At 39.7% G+C, this 21,934-nt stretch overlaps 1 protein-coding gene across 2 annotated transcripts in view; it reads left to right on the forward strand.

The window, feature by feature from the left end:
* si:ch73-181m17.1 overlaps positions 1 to 21,934 on the forward strand; it is a 50,735-nt gene that overhangs the window by 6,782 nt on the left and 22,019 nt on the right. For both annotated transcript variants that reach the window (XM_021480405.3, XM_068224822.2), the window contains exons 4-14: positions 775 to 816; positions 5,425 to 5,841; positions 6,010 to 6,396; positions 6,484 to 6,552; positions 7,044 to 7,439; positions 8,484 to 8,900; positions 9,070 to 9,456; positions 9,558 to 9,626; positions 11,904 to 12,287; positions 19,538 to 19,924; positions 20,027 to 20,107. In XM_021480405.3, coding sequence (XP_021336080.3) covers positions 775 to 816; positions 5,425 to 5,841; positions 6,010 to 6,396; positions 6,484 to 6,552; positions 7,044 to 7,439; positions 8,484 to 8,900; positions 9,070 to 9,456; positions 9,558 to 9,626; positions 11,904 to 12,287; positions 19,538 to 19,924; positions 20,027 to 20,107 — 3,036 coding nt within the window. The remainder of the gene's footprint in view (positions 1 to 774; positions 817 to 5,424; positions 5,842 to 6,009; positions 6,397 to 6,483; positions 6,553 to 7,043; positions 7,440 to 8,483; positions 8,901 to 9,069; positions 9,457 to 9,557; positions 9,627 to 11,903; positions 12,288 to 19,537; positions 19,925 to 20,026; positions 20,108 to 21,934) is intronic.

A 21,934-nucleotide genomic window follows, 5' to 3' on the forward strand; every position in this document is an offset into this window, starting at 1 on the left:
CATTTAACTTTCCTTATTCAGAATTTGGCCCTTTGAATTTGAAAAAACATAATAATATTATTAGCAATGAAGAAGAATTTTTCTAGCCTCTCTTATGAAAAGTATGTTTGAACAATCATGGATAACAATAGTCAAATTAGTATTCAAATTAATTTTAAAATGGACCACTTTTGGTGCTTCATACCTTTTTGTTGGTCATTTTTTTTGTTTTAAGAATAAGGTCCAAGATTTAGAATAATTGTTACTTGTAAAAAAAAAATTCTGTTTTTAATAACAATACAGTAGGTCAGTAGTGAAAGCAGTGGCGTTTCAGCGACCTTCATTACCCCCCCCCACCCCCCTCCTCTAAGCGTGATCCCTCTTCAGTAACCACTGCAGGGGGGCCCTGCATTTTGCGCTACGCTACAGAGTGAAAGATGACATCTCTTACAGATTCTTAAGTTTTCTTGCACAGCAGGATGTTGGACTGTTGGAAAATAATTGTATTTGCTGAAACTGATTAGTTGAAGTCACAGCAAAGCGACATAAATTCCAGTTGGTCTTAAAGCCTTTTTTGATGAGATATTTTGACAATTTATGAAGGCATAGCAGTCAAAATAAGACAAATGAGCTCATGTATGGGATAAATTTTGGTCCTTTGTCAGTGAGGGGTAGGTCTTTTGAACCCCCCAAACCCCCCTTGGTTACAAGCCTGATATGTATGTACAATATGATATGTATGTAGAAGTGTCTTTTCGCCTTTTTTCATCTAATATTCACCAAAACACTTTTCAGAACTCAGCAATCCATCTGTCCCACCACCAACCACAACAACTGGTAATGTAATGTTCTGTTCTCCATTGACACTTTTTAAAAATTGATTGGTTGTTTGTTTATTTAGACAATATGGGCTAGTTTTTTCTCTGGATAAGTTTAAAAGTGTAATGAAAGAAATCTTAAAAAAAGTTATGTTTTCAGACCATAATGATTAGTTTTGCTTTTATCATTAAAATCTTTATTATCAAAGCATTACAAAAGGTTTAACAACATGTAAATACAATAAAATTATACACAAAAATGAACGGATAAAATAAACAAATGTTTTAAATTTAATAAAAGTGGCAAAATACTGTAACGTACAATTATTTCAGTTAAAATATACAGCACTTGGGCCCAATCCCAATTCCACCCATTGGCCCTTCCCCCTACCCCTCATTTTGCGTGTGCCCGTGAAGGGGTAGTGGTGTCCCAATTCTCTTTAGCTTGAAGGCGTAGGGCTAAGGGCAAGGGGTACACACCCCTTCAAACGAAGACTTTTCAGGACCACACTCGAAACCAAGGAGTAAGAAAAATTTCCCAAAATACCCCAGCAACAACTGCACCCGGAAGTAAGGAGATCCACAAATTAGTATTTCTTGGCTGTTTCTCAATATGCGTTCTTCAGCGGTCTTGCGTCCTCGTGTTCTCGTGCAACGTCATCATCAGCTGATTAAGTTCAGTTCCAATACTCAAGACCGCAAGTACGGAGAACGCGTGAAACTTCCCGGATGTGATCTTGATATCGAGGACGCACTGATGCAGACTTGAGCACCGAACTCGCACTGGAAGTCCCAGAAGTCATTGCGACTGGAGATGGGAAGCGCAGCATTTTATTTAGATTTATTATTAAAGGTAAATAAGGTAAATAAGTGATATCTCTGAAGTTTCCCTAAATGACACCGTGAAAGTAAACATTACCATGGACATCTTAATAAAGAAATAAACACATTAAGGGTTGTTTGTTTGCTGAAATTCGTATTAAAATCAGTTTTATTTATATTGTGCGACATATATTTATAATGTTTTATGCAATTTTGAAAAGGGGAAAAACAATAAATCGTTGTATGAAGGCTGTAATGTTTAAATAATTTACCATTTACAACACGTGAAGGTCATGTGACCATAAGGAAGAACGCAGCATCTCAATTCTCAAAGGACGCGTTCTCTGCCCTCGCGGTCTCCTGAGTTTGTTCTTTCGATGACACCTGGCAAGACCGATCTCCACAAGAACGCAAGTCCGTTCTCTGCGTTCTTGGAATTGAGAAACAGCCTTTGTCATTATTATGAATTTTTAATACAAACAAACACATTTTAATATATTCATAACCGCGTTTATGTTTTACCGTCATGCTTTTTAAAAAAAAAAAGATAAAATAAGAACCGCTAAATTTTAATGACACTGGAATACCCTGTCAGAAAAGTCTAGTGGCTGTCAATGAGCTTTTTACAGTGTCTGCTATAATGTCAATGTCATGACTGTCTTTGACCACCAGATGCCACTGTAGTTTACCAGCAAACTCTCATAGCGAACTACAGCGGTTAAAGAACTACAAGTCCATACATACCACGTGCACACACCCGGTTCCACTTTCACTGATTTGCAATTCACAGCTGTCTCCGTTTCCTGTTGATTTCATGGACTATTTATTCACCATTCACCCACTGTTTGTCAGTTCGTCGTTCGTCTTCTTTGGTATGTTGTTCCTGAGAAGTGTTTTGCATCCTGCCATAGTTCCTGAGCCTTGTTCTCGTTATTCTGCCATAGTTTCTTGTTTTGTTTGTTTGTTGTTATTTTGTTACTTTGATTTTTGGATTTTGGTTTTTCTGTTACTGCACGATTACCATCATTAAAGGCAATTGCATCCAACACCTTTTTGTCTCTGTCCCGTCAACATACCGTGACAGATAATGCTGTTTTTGTGTGTTTACATTGAGTATGGACACTGTGTTAAATGCATAATATTACGATCTTATTGCCACATTAAATCATTATGATAACATGATATATGCCTTGAGTGATTTCCAGAAGATAAATACCAAAAAATAACCCAACTGGAATCACTACAGCAGTCATGATTGTCTGATCTCATATGAAGCAAGAAATAGCGAGGACATATGATGACATGTGCAGGTGCTGTAGTGCTCTCCCAATTCTTACCGTACGTTCACACCGAAAGCGGCGAGAGTGTCAAAGTAGCTGGAAGTCAATCATTTTCAATGAGAGCCGGCGGCGTTAAGCGGCGAGGAGCAGCACGGCGCGTCTTCTCCCGTGTGGGCGTCAAGGAGAGTTGAAATCAAGTCAATTTTATGGTAATGAGCTATGATGCGGTTCGGCGGCAAGCAATCAGAATGAAGACGTCCACCGCTTGATAGGAGTTCAAAGAACACAGACCTGTGAATTTTGGTTCCGACCACAGTTGTTCCCAAGGGTTTGATGATTGTGGTCGCCGGAATCTTCTTTACAATGTTTTCTTACAGGAACATGCATTAAATAAGTTACTGGCGAGTTACTGATGTTCATTAAAGTTATATAAATTTATCTAAAAAAAGCGGTAAACTCACGCGACGTGACAGTACAAAACAGTATAGCTGCTTCAGGATATTTCAGACATATGGATACATATTGGATAAATAAAGCAAAGCCACACCAGACGCAACTTGACCTTCCATTGTTATATGAATTTGATAAGAAGTGCACAACATTTTCACGCTAGAAACATGTTTTATGCAGGAATGTAACTGATATTTTGCAACGGCTCCTTTAAATACGAGATCAATGTAGCGAGATTTGACGCTCTCGCGATTTACAACTTTAATTGTATTTTTGATTAAATAAATTCTGCCTTCGGTCAGAAAAAAGCTTTTTTTTTAAACATTTAAAAATTGTACTGACCCCAAACTTTTGACCAGCAATGTGTGTGTGTGTGTGTGTGTGTGTGTGTGTGTATATATATATATATATATGTATATATATATATATATATATATATATATATATATATATATATATATATATATATATATATATATATATATATATATATATATATATAATTAGATTAACTAGGCAGGTCAGGGTAAATAGGTAAGTTATTGTATAACAATGGTTTGTTCTGTAGACTATCGGAAAAAAAAAAACAATATAGCTTAAAGGGGCTAATAATTTTGACCTTAAAATTTTATTATTCTAGCCCTAATAAAATAAAATAAGACTTTATCCAGAATAAAATAATATTATCAGACATGCTGTGAAAATTTCCTTACTCTGTTAAACATCATTTTGGAAAATATTTTAAAAAGAAAAAACAAATCAAAAGGGGGCTAATAATTCTGACTCCAACTGTGTGTGTATGTATGTATGTATGTATGTATGTATGTATACACACACACACACACACACACACACACACACACACACACACACACACACACACACACACACACAGTTCAAAACCTAAAAGTAGATTTGGTGTATATTTTAACAGGTTTGCATTTTTGCTGTTATTTAAGTGCTTCCATTGGTTCTTTATTGATTGTGAATTATTATTATTTTAAACTAAGCTGCATATATATATATACATTTTTTTATCAGGCACTTATGTAAAAAAGTTGGAAAGTATTCTTAAATTGTATAAAAAAATATATAAATAACTCAAAATGAGGACTTATTCACTGTGTTTTAAGTGTCTACAATACTGTGCATGGTTTGCCAGTTTGGATTGTCCAATGCCCATTTTTACTTGCATTATGACAGAGAGCAGTCAGTTCTACTTTACGGTCCAATCCCAATTCTGCCTCTTAGCTCTTCCCCTTACCCCTTGTACCAATTCTCTTTAGCTTGAAGGCGTAGGGGAAGAGGTAGATACCCCTTGGAATGAAGATTTTTCAGGCAACCACTTGAAACTAAGGGGTAAGAAAATTTCCCAGAATACACCTGCCACAACGGCAGTATAGCTGCACTCGGAAGTAAGAGATCCACAAATTAGTATTTTTTGTCATTATTATGAATTTTTACAACAAACAAACACATGTTTTAATGTTCATAACCGCATTCTTATTTTACAGTCAAGTTCCAAAAAAAATAAAAATAAAATAAAAAATACATAAAATAAAAACTGCTAGATTTTGCAATCTATATTCCCTAACAATATCTCCTGTTTAGCAGTCCCACAACATTCTGACACTGGAATCCCCTGTCAGAAAAGTCTAGTGGCTGGTAATGAGCTTTTTGCAGTGTCTAGTATAATGTTAATGCTGTTTTTTTTTTTTTTTACATAGATGAATACGGCCACCGTGTAACGTGTGCAGTATTACAATCTTATTGCCACATTAGATTATTATGATAACATGCTATATGCCTTCAGTGACTTCCTGAAGATAAATACCAAAAACACAACTGTAATAACTACCGCAGTCGCCATCGCAATCTCATTTGCAGGTGCTTTAGTGGTTTCCCATTTCTTAGGGGTAAATTTTGAAGCCATTCTCTTTAACACTTGCTTTTAAGGGCCAAGGGGAAGGGGTACAAACATAGAATTGGGTTTGGGCCTTATTCTATTTAAAAAAGTCAAATGCAAAGGCAAACATATCTTATCTGTGTCACTAATTTTATTGTTTGTCTCCTAGATGTCAGAACTCCCGTCTCTGAACCGTGCACTCAGTACAGTATTCTTGATGATGGCTGGAGAGGTTTACAGGTACTCGGCCACAACTCTCCATTCAATGTCCACGATGACACTCTTGTTGAATGGAGCGGTTGGTATCGGCTGTATTTGAATGGCACAAGTGCTCAGCTCTCTGAGTGGTGTGTGAGTTACTCAGAATGTGGTGGTGGAACTGGACTGTATCTCAATGCCTCTCATCCCAAACTTGAGGATGGAGTGGTGACCCGTGATGTGTTAGGAATGTCATCAGGGTGGTCTTTCAGTCAATGTGGCAACTATAGATCCAACTCCATCCAAGTCAAAGCCTGCCCAGGAGATTATTACGTCTATGAACTCGTCAAACCAAGCACATTTATGCCTAGGCCTACATACTGTACAGGTACTTGTGTATAACTTGGTTCTTTTTGATTCAATATTAATATTGTGGTATAAAATAGCTAAGTATTGCATTTCATTTAATGATATGTAGTAAAGAATCAGACATTTTGGACAACATTCTAACAGTTCTATTTCAAACATTATAACAACCTTTTTTTCTCCCTAACAGTTGCTTTTAACAACATTAGTAATGATCCTTGTTACAACTATGAATCTCTGGATCGTCCCTGGAGAGCCACAAATGAAAGTGGATTCTTCATCTGTGATGGTGCTTTCCCCTGGAACGGCTGGTACCGACTTTTCTGCAATGGAATGAACATCCGAATGCCAGAGAGCTGTATTGGTGCAAACGGATGTAACACACAAAACAGTCTGTCACTCAACGGTCCTCACCCTCAGATAGAAGATGGAGTGGTGATCAGGGAGCTCTGTGGAAGCGTAGGGTTTGGCTGCTGTGCTTTCAGATCAACACCTATCAGAGTCAAAGCTTGCCCAGGCGATTACTATGTCTATGAATTATCTGATCCATCATTCCCCTGTTCAGGATATTGTATAGGTGAGACATTTAAACAAAAATTAAAAAAATTAGTTGTAGCACACAAATGGTCCATGCACTATTTTTTTTACACCTTCCTATTTTCAGATGTCAGCACACTATCTCAGCTTCCCACTACAAGTCCAGCTGCCATCACTGGATCCAGCATTACCTTGAGTATGTTTCTATTGTAAAATATGTAAATATCTTTAGCTGTCACTTAAAATAGTCATTAAACATAATTAATCCAGGGTTCCCACGGGTCATGAAACATCATGGAATATTAAGAGGTTTATTTCAGACATTGATGGGTTAGGAACGTCTGAATATAAATATGTTTTGTTTTTCATTTTAAATTTTACCTTATATTTATTAAAATGTATTTTATAACATATGTTTTTGGCTGTTTTTGTATTGTTCAGAGCTCTTTAATGGGGTTAATGGGTCATCCAGTCTTTAACATCTCTAATACACTCAGTTAGCTTAGACATTTCAGACATCTCATCAGGTTTAGTTGAAATATATAATTGAGTATTATCTGCATAGTAGTAAAAGCTGATCCCATGTCTTCTAATAATGTCTGTTGTGTGGTTAACGTATATGTAAACAAAGTAGCACTGTTTATTTTTTGTTTAATTTTATAATTCTTCTCTTTTCACTACCTACAGTCAATTCAGATTATGACCCGTGCTATAACTACAACAGTCTTGACAATCACTGGAGAAGCACACACAACAACTGGTTGGCGGATGAACATGCATACGATGACTCTCGTGTTCACTGGGATGGCTGGTATCGACTCTTTATCAATGGGTCAAGTGCTGAGATTCCTGAAAGGTGTTTCTCTCATATGTCATGCGGAGGGTACGTTTCACTTTGGCTTGGTGACCCTCATCCACAACTTGAAGATGGAGTTGTTACTCGAAAGGTCTACGGCTCCAGTTATCACCAGTGCAACAACTACAGATCAGACCCAATCCAAGTCAAAGCCTGTCCTGGCAATTACTACGTCTATAAACTTATTAGGCCAAAGCTAACAATCCCAGCTCCAGTATATTGTGCAGGTACATTCTCCTTTATGCCTTATATAATGTACATCTACTGTCATTTCATTTAACAAATTAATTTATAGACTTGTCAATTTTAAATTAGGCAAGTTATTGTATAACAATGGTTTGTTCTGTAGACTATCGAAAAAAAATCAATATAGCTTAAAGGGGCTAATAATTTTGACCTTAAAATATACATATATATATATATATATATATATATATATATATATATATATATATATATATATATATATATATATATATTTTTTTTTTTTTTTTTTTTAAATTAAGAACTGATTTTATTCTAGCCATAATAAAACAAATAAGATTTTCTCCAGAATAAAAATAAAATATTTGCAGATATCTTGTGAAAATTTCCTTGCTCTGTTAAACATCATTTGGGAAATATTTTAAAAAGATTAAAAAATAAATAAATAAACAAATCAAAAGGGGCCGAATAATTCTGACTCCAAGTGTTTGTTTATATATATATCTATAACCACATTCTTATTTTACAGTCAAGTTACAAAAAAAAAAAAAAAAAAAAAAACTGCTAGATTTTGCAATCTATATTCCCTAACAATATCTCCTGTTTAGCAGTCCCACAACATTCTTACACTGGAATCCCCTGTCAGAAAAGTCTAGTGGCTGGTAATGAGCTTTTTGCAGTGTCTAGAATAATGTTAATGCTGTTTTTTGTGTGTTTACATAGATGAATATGGCCACCGTGTAACGTGTGCAGTATTACAATCTTATTGCCACATTAGATTATTATGATAACATGCTATATGCCTTCAGTGATTTCCTGAAGATAAATACCAAAAACACAACTGTAATAACTACCGCAGTCGCCATCGCAATCTCATATGCAGGTGCTGTAGTGGTGTCCCATTTCTTAGGAGTAAATATTGAAGCCCTTCCCCTTAACACTCGCTTTTAAGGGCCAAAAGGAAGGGGTACAAAAATAGAATTGGGATTGGGCCTTATTCTATTTAACAAAGTCAAATGTAAAGGCTAACATTTCTTACCTCACTTTTTTCATTGTTTGTCTCCTAGATGTCAGAACTCCCGTCTCTGAACCGTGCACTCAGTACAGTATTCTTGATGATGGCTGGAGAGGTTTACAGGTACTCGGCCACAACTCCCCATACAATGTCCACGATGACACTCTTGTTGAATGGAGCGGTTGGTATCGGCTGTATTTGAATGGCACAAGTGCTCAGCTCTCTGAGTGGTGTGTGAGTTACTCAGAATGTGGTGGTGGAACTGGACTGTATCTCAATGCCTCTCATCCCAAACTTGAGGATGGAGTGGTGACCCGTGATGTGTTAGGAATGTCATCAGGGTGGTCTTTTAGCCAATGTGGCAACTATAGATCCAACTCCATCCAAGTCAAAGCCTGCCCAGGAGATTATTACGTCTATGAACTCGTCAAACCAAGCACATTTATGCCTAGGCCTACATACTGTACAGGTACTTGTGTATAACATGGTTCTTTTTGATTCATTATTAATATTGTGGTATAAAATAGCTAAGAATTGCATTTCATTTAATGATATGTAGTAAAGAATCAGACATTTTGGACATTATTCTAACAGTGCTACATTCAAACATTATAACAACCTTTTTTTCTCCCTAACAGTTGCTTTTAACAACATCAGTGATGATCCTTGTTACAACTATGAATCTCTAGATCGTCCCTGGAGAGCCACAAATGAAAGTGGATTCTTCGTCTGTGATGGGGCTTTCACCTGGAATGGCTGGTACCGACTTTTCTGCAATGGAATGAACATCCGAATGCCAGAGAGCTGTATTGGTGCAAACGGATGTAACACACAAAACAGTCTGTCACTCAACGGTCCTCACCCTCAAATAGAGGATGGAGTGGTGATCAGGGAGCTCTGTGGAAGCGTAGGGTTTGGCTGCTGTGCTTTTAGATCAACACCTATCAGAGTCAAAGCTTGCCCAGGCGATTACTATGTCTATGAATTATCTGATCCATCATTCCCTTGTTCAGGATATTGTATAGGTGATACATTTCACTTACATTTTTAAAAAGCAGTTCTATCACACAAATGTCGGATTAAAAAAAGGTCCATGCTGTAATTTGTTACACTTTCTTATTTTCAGATGTCAGAACACTATCTCAGCTTCCCACTACAAGTCCAGCTGCCATCACTGGATCCAGCATTACCTTGAGTATGTTTCTAAATATCTAAAAAAAAAAAGTAAATAAATTGTCGCCTAAAAAATCATCGACCATAATGAATCCAGGGTTCCAGACATTGAAGGGTTAGGAAAGTCTGAATATTTATTTTTTGTTTGTTATTTTAAATAGTACTTTCCATTTATTAAACTGTATTTTTATGCATTTTATTATACATTTTTTACATTTTATAATATTTATTTTGTACTTCTCATTCTTTTTGGTCGTTTTTTTTTTTTTTTTTTTTTATCAGAGCTCAACCAGGCCTTGGATTTTACATGCAGAAAAAATTTAATTATCTTGGCCTAACTTTTTTTTTTTTAAATGTGATACGTGAATAACTATAAGGTATCAAAACAATAATACAAAATGTTAAAATATCTTCAACGAAACCATTAGAAAATCCTGTTACATTTTCAAATTTTAGCAAAAGATTTACCAAACAGCCTAGTACAGTAAAAATGAACTTTGGCTGAATGCACGTTGCAGTGACATGATGTGATACATGATACATGATGTGACTAAAAAGCAAGTCACACGACTAGGGTTGGGTATCGTTTTTTTTTTTTTTTTTTTTTTTTTTTTTCTTTCTCTTCAATACCGGTGCTAAATCGCCACAAAATGATGTTGGATGGCTTTATTTGACAAAATATTTTTTTAAATCATTTTAATGGAACAATATAAGTAAAGTTTAAAGTAAACATCAATTCATAATGTATTGCATTAATACATTTTCTTTAATCATTTGTTGGTTAGCATGAATTTAAGATTTGCATTATGAAATTACATTAGCTTACTATTGCTATATCGGCAATAGTAAGCTAATTACCAGTGCTATAATGGCACCGGGTTTTGGTACCCAACCCTACATACGACTAAGGAGATGGATCTCATAATCAGTTTTGATTGGACTGTTTTTCAATTCATTGTAAGGTCTTGGTAATTCATGGAAAAGTCCTGGAATTTGACATTGTCATTTTGTTTGGAGTGGGGACCCTTCAATGGGGCATGTAGAAGTAATAAAGAGATTAAATCACATGTACTACTATATTTGATAATTTAATAAATAATTTCAGTCCAAACTAAACTAGCAATGGGCCTGCGGTGCGTTTCTGAAAAACCATCATTAGCCAACTAAGGTTGCAAGTTCCGTCGTTACAAACATTCATTGATTTGCCGTTTCCCTAATCCAATATTCCCACAAACATACACAGACGGTGTCGCAAACCTATGCACTTGCAACTACACCTCTGGGGCTGTAGTTAGAAACATAGTTCCTGACTGTGTTCTATTTCCACTTATCCCCCCATGCCCTATTCATTTAGAACATTCTTACATTTAAACTTGGAATTATAAAAAAAGCATTAAAGTAATATCTTTTAGGTGTAATTTGCTTTCAAAGTGTTTTTACAGTTTAGTTTTAGCAATCTTTATGTTTACAATTGCGTTCCCTTCACAGTGCACTTTGAAAACATTAATGTCATTTTGAACACAGCCTCATGTCGAAAGCTATAGGTGACCTATTATTTAAAATCGGAATGTATGTTACGTCTCCAAAGTTTGTGAAAACAAAAAACATAGTATACGCTAATGCTTTTAATTTATAGTAGCTTATTTATTAAATATCTGTACTGTTTGTGGCATGAGCCTGTTTGTTAGAACATTTCTGTAGTATGCATGTTGTTTTTTTACAATGCAAATTGTAAAAGTAGCCTTTTCAAAAAATAAAAAATAAATAAACAATATCCTACTTAATAATAATAATAATAATAATAATAATAATAATAATCATCATCATCATCACCATCACCATCATCATTAATATTATTTAGATTATCATTAAAATAGGATTTTTTAATTTCCTAATAAATATTAAATATACATTTTTATTTCTTAATACATAGCCTCATTATTTATATGATTTATATATATGATATTAGAATACGTGGTAGCTTTTTTTAAAGTGATTTTATGTTTTAGAATAGAATATGTAATATTCTCAATATTTGAAAAGGAAACACAGGCTCTATATGTGCCATTTATATTTCAATTAATATGGAAAACGAGTGCATGTATTTAGCAAAACTAATCATAGACTTTTTTTAAATGCTGGAGCGTGTAAAACAATATAATTTGCACAAAGAAATAATGGGGTTCTTCTTTAAAGAAGTTGTTACTCCATCCTTTTGGAGCTTCATTATGGGAGGACTGTTTATTTTTTATGTTTAATTTTATCCTTCTTCTCTTTTCACCATCTACAATCAATGCAGATTATGACCCGTGCTATAACTACAACAGTCTTGACAATTACTGGAGAACCACATACAACAACTGGTTCGCGGATGAACATGCACACGATGACTCTCGTGTTCACTGGGATGGCTGGTATCGACTCTTTATCAATGGGTCAAGTGCTGAGATTCCCGAGTGGTGTTTCACTTATATGTCATGTGGAGGGTACGTTTCACTTTGGCTTGGTGACCCTCATCCACAACTTGAAGATGGAGTTGTTACTCGAAAGGTTTACGGCTCTATTTATAACCAGTGCAACTACAGATCAGACCCAATCCAAGTCAAAGCATGTCCTGGAAATTACTATGTTTATAAACTTATTAGGCCAAAGCTAACAATGCCAGCTCCAGTATATTGTGCAGGTACATTCTCCTTAATGCCTTATATAATGTACATCTACTGTCATTTCATTTAAAAAAATGCATTTACGGACTTGTCAATTTTAAATGTTTTCATTAATTACTGTATATGCATTTAATTCAATATAACATGGACAAGTTAGTACACCTCCTTTGATAATTACATTTTTGGGTCCCACTTTATATTGTGTCGCTTTTACCTGTGAACTTAGTACATAGTATTTACTTTTGTATTATTGGTGTAACTACACATGTGTAAAAACACTGAATAGTATGTGTAAGTTCAAATGTGTAACAGGACATTAATCACACAACATTTGGTAAAGTACCCCTTTAATGTGAATTACTGATGTGATTCTACAATTCAATTTAAAACTACACATAAGGCATTTGTATATTTCTATATACGCTTATTCTTTTTGGGAAAAGTTTGCTGTTGTTAAACAGTTGCACAAAGGGGTTTTATATATTACACAGTAGTTTGTGACCATTTTACACTTTATATTGAGTGGACAGTTTCTGAGGATTTACCTTGTAATTTCACTGGTATCACAAGGTGTAACCTTCTAATGCAGCGTTAGTTCTGCCATTCTTATTCTAATTCAGTATTTTAAAAGCAAACAGCTGCGGAAGTGGGAAAGCACCTGCAAGTACCGCAACTTGATGTAGAAGTGCGGTTCCCCCGCCCACCGAATTGATTGACAGCTTCGCATAGCATGTCCTGGTAGTCACGTGTGTAATCAGATCAACAAGACCAAACATGCGCAAAGCAACCGGGAATAAAAGGTCTGTTCAGTTCGCTAGGATCATCAATCATCATTAAATGTGATTAAGAGTAAGTTTTTACATGTTTAAAATGTTTTAAAACAGTGCACTTCTGTAATGAATTACAGAATTACTTCAGCTTTACTTCATCAGCACAGCTGCGTGTCTGAACAATTATGAAAGAAGACGCTTCAGTCCCGGTTTTGGATGTTAAATCAGGTTTATTTTGTACATTAACATAACAGATATCCATACAGCAGTGGAGATTAGCCTGTATCCTGTCACATTTGCGTGCAAAAAGAGTGAGAATCTAAATGCGTTGTGTGTGTGTGTGTGTGTGTGCATGCGTGCGCGTGAACTTTGTATATTGACATTGTGTTTGACTCATGATGCATCTCCACAACAAATACTCATTAGTAAAATGCTTAACTGTAGTTTCCCCTTCTAGGGAACTTCAACACTGCGTCTAACCAGAACGCTAGGGGAACACCTCTTTTATACGCGTCTTGAAGCACATGTGAAATCAATCTAATGTAATTAAGCAGGTGTCGTCAGACCAGAGAGTATAAAAGCCTGTACTGAGCATTCAGTATCAACTTCTTTGCTTTCAAGAAGCACGCACGTGAAAATACACCCTCTTTCTGTGATCTTTCATTACTGATTTGCATACACAAAATACAAAAAAACTGACAACTTACTTTTTTATTTTGGTATGGCAGAGAAAAACTTTAAACGTTGTGTGCCTCCATGCCCTCGCTTTATTACGGCTGGTGACTCACATGATTTGTGTTTAGAGTGTTTGGGAGAAGAGCATGCCCTGGTAGCATTTGAGAATGCTGACTGTGGACACTGTGACGTTCTCTCCCGTAAAGAGCTGCGCAGTCGGAGAGAGTTCTTTAATAAAGCTCCCGTGGCGCACGCTCCTCGCGGTTCGGGTCCCGCTCGTGCTGAGGCTGAGCATCGACTTCGGTCGTGGGGTTCGCAGCTAGATCTGGCGGATGAGATGGAGACGGACTCTGTCCTTTCTCTCTCTGGATCCGTGAGATCTAATCCTCCTTCGGGAGCGTCAGAAGCACGCTCTGCGGTTTCTTCTGCGCCTCGTGAGAGGGCGGCGTCCTCCGTTTCCGAGGAAACCGAGGCGCCGCAGCAACAAATAAAAAGAGGGTCGGGGAATCTGCCGCCCCAGTCAGCGGAATATGAGGAGTTAGTGGAGGTGATTTCACGTGCTGCTGACCGGTTCGATGTAATAGATTGGCAGCCAGCACGTGAGCAGCAGCAGCTGCGTCTGACAGGAATGCTGGATGAGAGAGAATTACCCAGCAGAGTAGATCCTCCACTAAGGGACCTCCCCTTTTGTCCCGAGCTACATGATGCGGTTTCTAAATCATGGAAAAATCCGTATTCAGCATGGTTAATGACACCAAAAACAGCTATTTATTCAGCAGTTCGTGGGCTAGGGGAAAAGGCATGTACAGTAATGCCAATGATAGAAGAGGACTTAGCGTGTCATCGTCGTTCAGATCTAAAATCTGCAAGGGTCCCTCCTTTGTTGTCGAGACCATTAAGATTAACATCGGGTCTAGTCAGTAAAGCATATATGACGGCTGGTCAGTCTGTTGGATGCCTGCACACCATGTCAGTGCTGCAGGCATATCAGGCTGACCTAATTAAAGAGTGCCTAGATGGTGGGGGAGCAACACCCGAACAGCTTCGAGAAGCTCTTCGGGCGTCAGATCTAGCTTTAAGAGCTACTAAAGAGGCAGCCTCTAGTTTGGGGCGATCTATGGCTACCCTGGTGGCTACTGAGCGGCACCTCTGGCTGACACAAGCAGAAGTGTCAGAAACCGATAGAGCTATTCTTATGGACGCTCCAATATCGAGCTCAGGGCTCTTCGGTGACGCCGTTGATCGCGTCGCCGAATCCCTCGACAGAGTTAAAAAACGCTCTAGCTCCCTCGGGGACTTTCTCCCCCCAAGATCAAAAAGTCTGGGCCAGCCGTCAACCAGCTCCTCATATCATGAAGTTCAAAGGATAAAACAAAGTCCTGACGTGTTGGGAGTCAGGCTTTCCAGGGCCCCCCCTGGACGCCGAGAGCACCATTCAGCGCTCTCACTGAACCAGGGTCCGCGGAGAAAGGGAGAGACCACCTCACCACGTATGCTGGTGGGGGGCTCTGTGTCTCCCGGGGTGGGCGTTCCTCAGTGTCTGAGGGCATTGGGGGCCCCACCCCCTCTGCAGGGGGGTCAAAGAACAACCAGAGGCCAGTCTCGAGAGGCTGGTACCCCTAGCACATTTTTTGGCAGCGTGGAAACACCTGCCGATGGTGTCCCAGTGGGTCCTGTTCACAGTAGAACACGGCTACAAAATACAGTTTTGTGCACGCCCACCTCGCTTCAACGGTATTGCACCCACCATAGTGAAGCCAGAACAGGCTCTGGTTATGGAACAGGAAGTACTGGCCTTATTAATAAAAGGCGCAATAGAGCGTGTTCTCCCACTCGACAAAGAGTCAGGGTTTTACAGCCGGTATTTTATAGTTCCCAAAAAGGATGGGGGATTGCGTCCCATATTAGATCTGAGAAATCTAAATCGGTCCGTCGAGGCCCTCAGGTTCAGGATGTTAACCATCAAAAACGTGGTGTCACAAATTCAGTCCGAGGACTGGTTTGTGACGATAGACCTGAAAGACGCATACTTCCATATTTCCATCCTTCCCCAACACAGGAAATACCTGAGGTTCGCTTGCGGGGGCGAAGCGTTCCAGTATCGGGTTCTTCCATTCGGCCTAGCTCTGTCACCTCGAACCTTTACCAAAATAGTCGAAGCGGCACTAGCTCCACTTCGTATGCAGGGGATACGTATCCTAAACTGCATAGACGATTGGCTAAATCTAGCTCAGACTCAAGATATGGCAGTTCGGCATCGAGATGTCGTTCTCACCCATATCAGAGGGTTGGGGTTTCGGTTAAACACCGCAAGAAGTGTGCTTGTTCCAGCCAGGACGACCATTTCTTTAGGTGTGCTATGGGACTCCATGACGATGCGAGCACGTCTGTCCCCGCCATGAATCGAATCGATTCAGTCAACCGTACACAGAGTCAAACTAGGCCAGTTCATCACAGTGAAACACTTTCAGAGGTTGTTGGGTCTCAGGGCAGCAGCAGCCAGCTTGATTCCGTTCGGTCTGCTGTACATGAGACCCCTGCAGTGGTGGCTCAAATCCAGGGGGTTTTCCCTCAAGGGGAATCCTTTCCGCATGATCAAGGTCTCGCGGCACTGCCTTCGAGCCTTAAGTATGTGGAAAATACCCTGGTTCCTGTCCCAGAGCCCAGTGTTGGGGGCTGTCTGTCATCGCGTCATGCCTATGACAAATGCTTCTCTGACGGGCTAGGGAGCAACGGGCTTGATCCGCATGATCAAGGTCTCGCGGCGCTGCCTTCGAGCCTTAAGTATGTGGAAAATGCCCTAGTATCTGTCCCAGGGCCTAGTGTTGGGGGCTGTCTGTCATCGCGTCATGCTTATGACAGATGCTTCTCTAACGGGCTGGGGAGCAACCCTGAGGGGGCTTCCCGCAGCGGGACGATGGGGAGAACATCATCGTTACTGGCACATAAACTGCCTGGAGATGATGGCCGTGTTTCTGGCCTTAAAACACTTTCTCCCAGATCTAAGGGGCCATCATGTTTTAGTCTGCACGAACAACACATTGGTGGTCGCTTACATCAACCAGCAGGGGGGTCTGAAGTCTCGAATGCTATGCAAACTAGCACATCGGATCCTCCTGTGGGCCCAGAACAAAATCCTGTCCATCAGGGCAATGTATGTCCCGGGCCATCTGAACATGGGAGCAGATCTCCTGTCGAGGCAGGGGGTGAGATCCAGGGAATGGAAACTTCTTCACCCCGAGGTGGTGGAGTCCATTTGGGAAAGATTAAGGAAAGCGCAGGTAGACCTGTTTGCTTCCCAAGAGACCACGCATTGCGTACTATGAGTTTCTCTCTCGCATCCAGCCCCTCCGTGACTGGTTGCCATGGTTCAGACATAGCCGAGGCTACGTCTGTATGCTTTTCCCCTGATCGCTCTGCTCCCAGGAGTCCTGGAGAGGGTCCGTCAAGACTGAGTACGGTTACTGCTGGTAGCCCCGGTTTGGCCTACCAGGATTTGGTTTTCGGACATCATAGCCCTGCTGGCGGGTCTCTCGTGGGAGATCCCCATCAGCAGGGACCTTCTGTCCCATACTTCATCCCCTACCCGACCTGTGGAAACTGTGGGTGTGGCCTCTGAGGGGGCCCACCTCATAGAGTATGGACTGTCAACCGAGGTTGCTCAGACCATTCTAAGCTCCAGGGCTCCCTCCACAAGGAAGCTTTATGCCCTAAAATGGGCTCTCTTTTCAGCTTGGTGCAGAGAACACCAGCTGAACCCAGTCAGCTGCCAGGTAGCCTCAGTGCTGGAATTTCTCCAAGATCGCCTGTCTGCTGGGTTAGCTGCATCCACTCTGAGAGTGTACGTGTCAGCTATAGCGGCCTACCGTTCTCCCCTAGATGATGAGTCACTAGGACAGGATCCGCTAATTCGTCGCTTCCTTCGTGGAGCCATAAGGCTAAGGCCTGTCAGCACAAACAGGGTACCGACATGGGATTTAACATTGGTGCTCGAGGGCATCTCTGTTCCCCCATTTGAGCCACTGCAGGAGGCGTCAGATAAGTTTCTGACACTAAAAACAGCTTTCTTATTAGCTATTTCTTCCTTAAAAAGGGTTGGTGACCTCCAGGCTTTGTCGGTTGCACCTTCATTTCTGGAGTTTGCTCCAGGCATGTCCAAAGCCTTTCTTTATCCCAGACCGGGGTACGTGCCTAAGGTGCCCACTCATGTGGCGAGACCTGCTGTGCTACAGGCCTTTAACCCGCCCCCATTTCAGTCGTCGGACCAAGAGAAGTTAAACTTACTCTGCCCAGTTAGAGCTCTGAATACATATGTTAACCGGGTTATCAACTGGAGAAAGAGTGAACAGTTACTGGTCTGCTTCGGACCCTCAAAAAGGGGGAGTCCGGCAAATAAGCAGACAATAAGTAATTGGATAGTTGAGACTATCTCATTTACCTATCAGGCTGCTGGACGCCCTGCACCTAAATTTGTTAAGGCCCACTCCACAAGGGCTGTCGGGGCCTCCAAAGCTTCTATTTCGGGCTCAGCCCTTTCTGACATTTGTTTGGCGGCAGGATGGTCGACTCCACATACATTTGTGCGTCACTATCAACTCGATGTAGACCCCTCACCAGGGTCCTCTATTCTCACTGCGTAGTGTGCGTTCACAGTCAGCAGTGAGTCTGGCCTAGTGGGTATTGCGTTCCCCTAGCGTTCTGGTTAGACGCAGTGTTGAAGTTCCCTAGAAGGGGAACGTCTCGGGTTACGTATGTAACCATAGTTCCCCGAGAGGGAACGAGACACTGCGTATTCCGCCATACTCTCTTCTGCCTGTTACTTCTTTCAAGCAAATTCGAAGTTGATACTGAATGCTCAGTACAGGCTTTTATACTCTCTGGTCTGACGACACCTGCTTAATTACATTAGATTGATTTCACATGTGCTTCAAGACGCGTATAAAAGAGGTGTTCCCCTAGCGTTCTGGTTAGACGCAGTGTCTCGTTCCCTCTCGGGGAACTATGGTTACATACGTAACCCGAGACGATTTCTCATAAACGCTACGTGAGATCTTCTTCCTAAGTCTGTCTGTCTGTTGTCTTACGCAGCCGAGGGAGGAGATTAAAGGCTGATTTATACTTCTGCATCAAGCGCATGCGTATACTACATTGCTGACGCATAGCCCTACGCCGTGGCCGTTGGCGTCGCTGACGTGCGTGTCTCAAAGAATGTAACTACATGTCGCAACAACATGTAGCACAAGCTCTGTGATTGGTCGGCTTGGTAGCGCTGACGAGTCTGGGCGGGACCGAGAGCCGCACGAGTCCAATGGAGCGATTGTTTACAAGTGTGGAGTCTTGCGAAGGAGCTCCTGATGGAAAGCTTTGTTTTGTGTTTACCTCATAGCCACGGCATAGGGCTATGCGTCAGCACTGTAGCATACGCGTGCGCTTGACGCAGAAGTATAAATCAGCCTTTAAGGCGCGCAGAAAGGCACGTAGAAACGGTGGGCGGGGCGGACTATCCTTAAAGGCGCGGTTCGACTAAACGTCCCCCTGGTGGAAAATGTTAAAAAAAGGATCTTGTAAAAGGTGTAATGAAAAATCTGATGGGTGTTTTGAGCTGAAACTTTACATATTCATTCTGAAGACACAAAACACTTATATTATATCTGAAAAAAGGGGTAACCTAGGTGCCCTTTAATATAAAGTGGGACCCATTTTTGCAATTGTATCATGTACAATATATATTCTTTGCAGGTTCAATTACATTTAAACCTCTACATGTGTAGTTATCTATGCTGGGCACTGATACACATACATTCTTTATATTTTCACTTTAGTTTCATTTAACACCTCAAATACGGACCCCTGCTACAACTATACCAATCTGGACGAGCCTTGGAGAGCCAGCAACAATTCTTACTTCGGTAGCGTGTGTGATTATAATGTTGTCTGGAATGGCTGGTACAGGCTGTTCTACAATGCTCAGAGTGTCCAGATGCCAGATTCATGTGTTAGCAATGGCATGTGTGGCAGTAATCAGCCACTTTGGCTCAACGGCTCCCACCCAAGTCTGGAAGATGGAGTGGTCACTCGTCAAGTCTGCAGTCCTACCTGGACTGACTGCTGTGGTTACACATCTCATCCCATACAGGTCAAAGCCTGTCCTGGAAATTATTACGTGTATCATTTAACCAAGCCAACATTCTGTTCATCTTATTGTGCAGGTAGATTGCCTTTTTTTCAGTTTTAGGGTGTGTTTGAAAAGAATTGGCATTGATTAATGATGTACAGTATCATTAATTAATTTATTTTTCCTTGTGTTGTAGAAGTTACAGAAATTAGCAACATATTAGCATCTACAACAGCAGTGACAATATCAACCCAAGAATCTCCCATTGCAACCTCAGGTAGCATTGTGTACTTTTCATTTACATCTTCAATATTTCCACATTATTTGCATGAGGCAGTTTTGTTTTATTTTAATAAATTATTATTTAAAAACAAATTTGCTCTCAGGTTAGAAGATCAACAGAAAACTACACTATATTTAATGTTTTGTGTAAGGAGATCCCCAAATGCAAAAATTAAGTAAATCATTGAATTTTCTTATAGGCTATTTTAAAAATTTATTTTTTATAAGAACTATTATTAATAACTTTCATTTTCCAAATAGAAAAAAACGTTGGTTTGTTGGTTGTATATGCTTTTTAAATGGCGCATTCCCTTCGCATGTCCGTTGTTAGGCTACAGGTAGGCCCACACTGAGGGCTCTATTTTGATGGTCCATTCGCAAAGCGCAAAGCGCAGGGGGCTAATGCTTCCAGGGCTTGTCAAAATCCACTTTTGCTAATATAAGGACGGAAAAATCCGCTTTGCGCCGTGGCGCAAGTTCTAAAAGGGTTGAGATTATTTTCTTAATGAGTTATAGGTGTGTTTTGTGAATAAACCAACCAAAGTCTCATCTCCCATTCCCTTTAAGAGCCAGTTGCGTCGCTCTATAAACGCATTTGCTATTTACATTATGTAAAGTATGTGTAAGTGGAAAAACCGAGCATTTCACTAGCAAGAAAACAGTTAAACAGAGCATCTACAGCGCGAGAATGAGATAAGCCTCCATTATCTATTTTCACTTTCGCTCTTGTGGATAGGGAAACCTTGTACACAGACAACAATTAGCCAATAAATAATTATTTTTGTTTGTTAAACACAAATATTTGTTTCTAAACTATTTCTAAATTCAGTTCTAATTTCCAGCAAACGAATAAATGAACAATAAAAACGAAGTGTGCTCAATAAACCTGCTGTGCCCAAATATGGTCTAAAACAGGGGTGTCCAAACTACGGCCCGCAGGCCATCTGCGGCCCGCAATCAGTTTTGTGGCGGCCTGCGAGGCTTTTTATAAACGTTAATAGAATCTGGCCCGCTATACAAAAATGAACGTAATTCAATAAATAACCACCGGGTGTCGCTATTACATGCCTTCAATTACACAGCATTTTCAGTTATAATGTAAAACCAACCGACCAAAACTGAAGGAAACATAATTAAAAACCACGTTTTGGCGAGCCATGGCGCTATGGAAGCATATAAGTAGCATAATTTAATTCAAAATGTAATATGCAAAATGGCAATGCAATATGTTAAATGGCAATGTATTTCTGTATTTGAATTTGCATTTTCCAAGACATATGAGCAGTGTTTGGTGCAGAATGAAAATGTAAATTAAATTACATTGTTTGCATTTCTCATTTCAAACACTGTTAATATGTAAATTGTATCCACATTTTAAAGCTTCATAAGTAGCAAAATTAAATTGAAAATGCTATACACAAACTGAATTTGTTGTGAATAAAGTACAAGCAGAAACTGTAGCAAAATGATCATTTAAATGTTATTTGTCCTAAATGCATTTACACTCGCGTCTAGGAAACGCAGGATTGCATTTTCAGCATAACAGCATGGGATGTGTGTAGCAAAATTAATTTTGAAATGTAATACGCAAAACGATAATGCAATATATAAATGGCAGTGTATTTCTGTATTTCAGTTAGCATTTTCCAAGACATATGTGCAATGTTTGCTGCAAAATGAAAGTGAAAATGAAAAAAAACATAATGCATTTTCATTTAACACATCGCGACAATGAAAGCCGATTTGAAATTGAAAATGCATTCTGGCCTGGCCACGCCCACAGACGCCCGCCGTTGCTGCATGGCAGGTTTTAGGTTATGTT

This window comes from Danio rerio, chromosome 12 (genome assembly GCF_049306965.1).
Source record: "Danio rerio strain Tuebingen ecotype United States chromosome 12, GRCz12tu, whole genome shotgun sequence".
Classification (NCBI taxonomy): domain Eukaryota; kingdom Metazoa; phylum Chordata; class Actinopteri; order Cypriniformes; family Danionidae; genus Danio; species Danio rerio.